The sequence below is a fragment of the Ceratosolen solmsi genome, unplaced genomic scaffold, assembly GCF_000503995.2.
Source record: "Ceratosolen solmsi marchali unplaced genomic scaffold, CerSol_1.0 scaffold23, whole genome shotgun sequence".
NCBI lineage: Eukaryota > Metazoa > Arthropoda > Insecta > Hymenoptera > Agaonidae > Ceratosolen > Ceratosolen solmsi.
The window spans coordinates 1,553,444-1,560,642 of NW_011948430.1; the positions used below are offsets into that span (position 1 = coordinate 1,553,444).

General features: G+C 25.0%; 1 protein-coding gene across 1 annotated transcript; it reads left to right on the plus strand.

Moving 5' to 3' along the window:
* Window positions 1-1,051: 1,051 nt before the first annotated feature.
* Window positions 1,052-6,726, plus strand: LOC105363940 (uncharacterized). The gene is made up of 4 exons (XM_011501762.1): window positions 1,052-1,243; window positions 3,459-3,671; window positions 4,465-4,755; window positions 6,362-6,726. The coding sequence occupies exons 1-4, from the start codon at window positions 1,202-1,204 to the stop codon at window positions 6,695-6,697; spliced, it is 882 nt and encodes a 293-aa protein (XP_011500064.1). The 5' UTR covers window positions 1,052-1,201; the 3' UTR covers window positions 6,698-6,726.
* The last annotated feature ends 473 nt before the right edge of the window (window positions 6,727-7,199 follow it).

The following is a 7,199-nucleotide window of genomic DNA, read 5'->3' on the forward strand; positions in this document are numbered from 1 at the left end:
TACTTACTTAACATCGTATGCTTAAGGATTTGTCGACGATAACAAAAATTTATTATATATTTTTCAAAGAGCAATTTTTCTTTACGTCACATTCGTATTCGAATAGTCGTTAAAATGATAGAATGAACCGAAAGTAATTAGTGGATGGAAAATCGAGATTATACAACTATTTAATTTGTACTTCAACAAAACTGTTTATATCTTTCTTTATGCAAATGCCTAATTTCTATCAGCTTCCTGGAAATTAAATTATATTCGTTCTTATAATATTTGAGCCGTAAATTTGCAAACTTATTTTGTATATGAGAAGCGAATTAAAAATTTTCACGGTCTTGCGAAAGATGATTGCTGCTAGTTATAGTCTGTAATATTTGTGATTTGTAAAATATATTAACTCCAATTCCTGTAATTCTCCATTTCATTAATAAAGACAAATTGTTATTGCAATATTATATATTACAAGATTCGAACGAAATTCGTTCAATTAATTTCTCTTTATTTAAAAATAATTTTAAATTATCTGATAATTCTTAGAAACGTTTCTTATTTGGTAAAATAGCAATCGTGAGAAACTTTTATCATAGATTATTCATTATGCTGATTTATTTACATCGTTTAATAATTATTTCACATAATCATTTATAAAGTAAAAGGGCTATATTGCCTACTAATTGTTATTGTCGATTAAACAATTGCATATTATAAATAATTTATTTTATAATTTTTTTTTTTTTAATTTTTTTTTTTTTATCTTGTTTATTAACTTTATTCGTGAAATTTGTATTTATGTTTTTTCTTCATTTGATTTACATTATAAATTAATTATATACCGAACTTTAATAACATTTTTCTAATTTTCTTTAATAAGATTTATTTCAAGCAAAAAAGTTTTTGTTTATTAGAATTATCATTAATTAATCAAAACTTAACCGGAAAATTTAAAAATTAAAATTTTTTTAACACAATAAAAAAAATTATGGTGAAAACAATAGTAATGATAAGGCTGATTATAATTATACATGAAAAGAAACAATCAAATATGACTCAAATTTAAAAAATCTTCTTATTAATTGACACAGCTGTAAAACCCTTGTTGATAATACTTGTAATCAAGTTTACATTACTTTGGGAGCTCAGATCTTAGATATAAGCTTGTATCACGATATCATTGGATTAAAATTCGTTTAATTGTTGGGGAATCATGAAACAGAATATTGTCTTAGGCGTTTTTGCGCTTTTTTATGTGAGTACAGCCAAATTATTCCTATTTAATTAATGGATTATTTTAAAAAAATAAATAAATAAATAAATAAATAAATAAATAAAATAAATGTAATTAAATAATCGATTAATTTTTTTAATATTCTCACCAGTGTGACCAGTCTCAGGTGAGACAATACCTTGATAAATCTAATGTATATAAATAAATCTAATTTAACACGTTTTTAATGAAATAATAGGAAACTTTTGTTGAAAAACATATTAATTAGTATTAAATTAATCGGTGAGTGGAAATAAATTAATAAAAAATAATGTGTTTATAACTCGACAATTTTCATACGTATTATACGTCTATTCAATTAAATTTATGTGAAACTAAATAAAATTCTTTACGTATTTCGTAAAAGCTATTTCGAAAATTTTATTCATGAAAATACGTAATTCCAGGCATTTTCTATCTATACATCTCCTCAGTAATAATAATTACTAAAATGATTTATTACACATTTTCAAATTTTCAACAAAGTCTACGAATATCTTGATGAAAAAATTCCTTTCTTTCTCCACATCGTCTAATGTATAAGTTTAATTATCGTCTTCGTTGAAATGAATAAAAATAGTAGTCGATTCACTAGTGAACGATATCCATTATAAATGAAGCTTAAGTATCATTTAAATGACATTCTATTAATGATTTAATACATAAATGAAAAATAAAAAAAAAATGAATATTTTAATATTTCACGTTTAATAAATCCATAAATTATTACATTAAATTTACATAAAAATAAAAAATCGTATAAATTTCCTATGTACATGCCAATTTTTAAGATTACATTTTTTCGCATATGTGCGGCCTAAAAGCAATAAAAAATGCAATTTTTCTTACACTTCCTTCGCAATAAAATTTTCTACAAAACAGTTTATTTACATCTAAAGAATATCATAAAAAATTGTATTACTGAAATGAAAAATACTTTTTTAAGATATCAAAAGGCATGTATATTGAATATATTCGTGGGTAAATGGATAGATAATATTCTAGATGCAAATAAAAAAAAATAATAAAAAAAAAAAAAAAAAAAAAATTAAAATTAAAATTTTCACGTATTATTGATTAAATAGATTGCGTTCTTATATAATATAATACTTACGGGATGAATAATTTATTCATTATTATCCTTTATTAACGCACGTCTTTCTGCAATGAACGAAGGAGCTTATATTTTGAAATAATAATGTGATAAAAACTATAATATTCAGATTTTCATTAATTGCAGCAAAAATACTAGAATTCAAAGTAAAAAAATTACTGTTGTAATTACTGCATATATTTTTATTACCATATTCTAACGGCGAATAAAATTTTATTACCGCGAATGGCAGTTTAAACTTAATGAATTGATGAAACCATTTTATAAACAAATTGCAAGCTAAATGAATTTATTCGTCATCTTTCTTCACCTCTTAAAGATTGTTTGCAGTTTTTAAGAAGTTTGGAATTATATAAAAAAAAAAATGTTCACATATTTTAAAACATCATGAAATTTAATATTATCTCAAGCGTTTTCCAGTTCACTCTTGTAAGTACAAAAATATAGTTAAATCATTATTAACTTCTAAAGTGAAAAATAACTTTTTGATTTTGTTAATAATATAAAATTAATAAAAAAAATAAAAAATACTTTCAATTACGAAAAATGTTATTATTATCTATGATTTTATATATATAATTTTTTTTTTTTTTTTTTTTTTTTTTTTTTTGCAAAGTTAGCTCAATATTGTATTTTAGTTGCAATACACTGAAAAATATGCAAGTTTATGTGAACAGTTATTTTTTATTATTTAGTAATAAGTATTACTGCGATAAAATGAAATTACGCTTTTCAAATTAATACAAGAATATTATAGTGGTTAATATGTATGGTAACGCTAGATTTATATTATTATAACCATTATATTTAATTAATTAAATATATTTAAATATTTCAATTAATTTAGTGGTAGCTTTAATAGTTTTTTTTTTTTTTTTTTAATAGAATAATATATTAAATATATTTTAAAAGTCTTATAGAAGGTAATCATTATGTTAAAACATCAAGAATTTGTGAAACTTAGATTAAAAGTATCGTTTAAGGTATTTACGAGACTACATAGACTTTTATGATAAGACTTTTGAAAATGTATGCTCTATTGCGAACGAAAATTTTAATAAATTTACCAATCATATTTTGCAGATTGCTCAGGTGCAATGTGAAATGCTTTCCTTCCTTAAGGCTCACAATCCAGTAACCGACCTCGCTAGCACGAAACTAGAAGAGGCAATGAACCTTCTAAAGCAAAAGGTCAATGAGAAGAATAAGGTAATAGAGTTGAGTAACAAATTACAACATCGTGCAAACGAGATTACGAACAAGGTCTACACGTCCATTAAGAAAACTCTGAAATTCGTAAGTATACTTAAGAAGCTGACTTATAGAGATAAATAAGGCCCGTTGGTAGACAAAGTTGGTAAACGGCTCGTAGACAAAGTGCTTTAAGAAATAATCGTAAGTGTAGTTATGATGATAGCGATATCGTGAATGAGAATAATTGCAAATGGGATTAACCGCTCAGCTTTCTAGATTATTTAATATATGCAATTCTAAATACTTTATCATAAATTTAGTGTATCAAAGATAATGATTATTATTATGCGTAGATTTTTTTCTCAATTTTATCGAGACATAACATTCGATAATAATTCGTGTGGTCGGTACCACACAAATGCAGTAGTAAATGAGATTAAAAATCACTAAGTATGATTATCTGACGGCCCATCGAGTTTATTGCAGATATTTGCGCTCTCTAGTTCTTTGGAAAAGTCTTTGTGTAAAATGTGCGAATTACTCGAGATGGATTATATATGAAAATTCTAAATACTTCTACTAGAAGTTGCCAAATCAAATTACTTTAATGAAACAAAATATATCTTCTATATGCTATTATCGATGTATTATCGATGAATGTTAATCTATCGAATTAATTAAAGATTATATTGTTAACTAATACTCCATTTTTATTATTTATTTTTTTATGTTTATTTTTCCATTTTTTTTTTTTTTTTTTTTTTTTTTTTTTTTTTTAAGTCAAATTAAGTATGAAATAGTTTTTGTGGATCGTTAGAGATAAAATTTTATTAATTACAAATCTTCTAAATCTGCAATGTACGAATGGGTATAAACACAAATTTTGGTAATATAGTTGGAAAATGAATTGACGAAACTGACGCTCGAAGCCGAGGGGAAAAATATCGATGTAACGAAATGTAAAAAGATGTCGCAAACCTTTCGTCACACATTACTCGCCATATTCATCAATGCAACTACGTGTATAAATGATAAATTCGTGGAGGGCAAATCTCTTGTGGACGACATCTTGCAGAGGATTGAAACGGCAATCACCGACCTCACGAAAATTACTGGACAAGCCAGTCAATGTTTCAAGCAGGTCGACGGTAAAAAAATCGTCAATGGATTTGGTTGTGTTACTATTGTAAGTATCCGAGCATTAAATTACGTCAGAACTATAGAATTATGTAATTAAATGCTTTATAATTTACTGTCCTTCTAAAATTATGAGTTTATATAAGCTGAGTGTTACATTTGTTCAATTACGAATGGCCAAAAATATTTTCCATCTCCTTTATGTTCAAGTATTAATTCGAGTGACTTAAGCAAATAAATGACTTATAACGAATATGCAATCGAGTTATGAAATATTTTCAATAAAAGTCATTCGAGTATCATTTATCTAATATTAATTATAGCAATTATTATAATATATTATTATATTATTTCTAAAATGAATATTTATATAGAAAGTTTAATTTAAAGAAATTTCTTTTTGTCACGCTGCTAATGCTGAATAATTTTTCAATGTACATCTGATATGATTGTGCTCCGTTGCATTTCATAAACAATTAAGTAAAAAAAAAAATAATAAAATAAGCGTTTGTCAAGTTATTATATGAAAGAGATATTTTTTTAATAAATCAGATAATAAGACAGATTACATCTCGTAGAATTTACTTGTGAATTTAACATTAAAGAAATCCATAAAATCATATATAATTGTTCTCTACTTATCAAGTTTATCTAATTTTTATTATGCAAATTTGTTATCTGTCATTAATACGTGTAAGCTTAATTCGAACGATCGATATAATAATTGATAAATTCAATTATTGTGCTATAGATATCTATCGTATTATTCAATAATTAATTCGTAAATCTGTAACGGGAATTAAAAGAAAATTAATTGACATATTATGTAATTATTCACAAATATGTTATTGATACATTGTTAGATGAATAATCCAAATCTTAAATGATCCTTAAATTTATGTAAATTTTTATTATTATTATCATAAAGTAAATTATTAGGAGCATCTGTTTTTATTTTAAATACTTGCACATGTTATTTTGCGAATTCAAATTACAAGATTAAAATTATTTATTATGCTAAGCAATTGTAGGAAGCCTCCCATTGTGCCTTATTTCGTAGTATGAGATAATACTTGAAAATCTAATTAATTTTCCAAATTATTTTTATAAGACTTACTTTAATTAATCAACACAAGCTTAATAAATTGGATTATTTATATCGAAGTTATGCTTTTAGAAGTCTAGTATACAGAGTAATTTTATCTAAAATATATTCATAAAGTACATTTATAGAACGTTGGAATCAATTTAACCAGTCGTAGAAACAAAAAAAAAAACAAAATTGTCGCTACTATTTATTTAAACAAATAAAAATGATTCGTTGATGACCGGTTTTTTGGAATATTTTGATTATATTTTTCACGCTTTTGTTTTTGTCTTCGACTTTACGTTAACTGTAATTTATCTAATTAGTAAATCATAGAATAATTTAATATTAAATATTATGTATACCATTAAATATTTGTATAATATACGATAAATAGTCCCTTTTATTTGCAATATTGCCACATCTATATTATTTTGTACGAGACATGTAAGCCAGGAACAAAACCATTATCCATTATTTACACTGACATAATTAATTACTAAGTATATATATAACGACGATTGCTCATTTTTTATACTACCGATATGATTTTTCTATATTTTTCCAGTCTGGATTGAAAGCATCTTGGGCAATTGCCAAACACGCACCATCTGTAGCCTTGGATTTGAAAAGATTTTCATCTCTCATATCAACGTTAGAAGCATCCATGATATTCTGTATAAATAGGAAGGCTATAGTAACGCTTGCCCAGGAATCCGTAACCATACTGGACAATATTAAGGGGTGCGTTGCGGAAAAGATCAAGGGCAAGAAAAACTCATCGATTACCACAAATAATCCGCAATTGGAGCCCAACGACGCAGTAGATTACGACGAGCGTCAATCTCACGAGGACCAGGATAATCTATATAATGAATTAGAGAAACACTACAAGTCCTTCTAGTTATAGTTATAAATCACTTTTCAACTCATGACTACTTTAATCAACTTAAACGCTAGTTAATTTCACATTACACAACAGCTAATAATTTAATAATTATATAAATAAATATATAAATAAGCATAATATGTAAATAGTTCGAAAAATAGTGGCGATTTGACAATTTGACAGCGACAAATAGTTTTAATAGGTAGAAATTTTGTAACCAAGTATTGTAAGTCTATTAATAACATTGTAGATATAATAATGATTACGTGTGTTACTTAATGTTCAGCTGTGTTATTGTTTGTGTTGCGTTGCTTTATTTTAAAAACTCAAAACTTTTGATATCAATTACAAAAAGATTACAAAAACAAAACAGAAAATAGTTGATATAATAATAACAATCATTAAATTTATAATATTTCATTAACGCAAATGGTAGAATTCTTAAAGTTGTGAAACTTTTTCTTAGTATCTTTTGGGACTGCTTATCGAGTTAAACAGCACAAGGTTTTAATGATGC

What these genes read in the sequence shown, in the direction of transcription:
- LOC105363940 (XM_011501762.1), top strand. Translation starts at nt 1,202, where the DNA reads ATGAAACAGAATATTGTCTTAGGCGTTTTTGCGCTTTTTTAT. An exon ending in GCGTTTTTGCGCTTTTTTAT is followed by an intron (nt 1,244 to 3,458) that starts GTGAGTACAGCC and finishes CATATTTTGCAG; the next exon opens with ATTGCTCAGGTGCAATGTGA. An exon ending in TTAAGAAAACTCTGAAATTC is followed by an intron (nt 3,672 to 4,464) that starts GTAAGTATACTT and finishes TTGGTAATATAG; the next exon opens with TTGGAAAATGAATTGACGAA.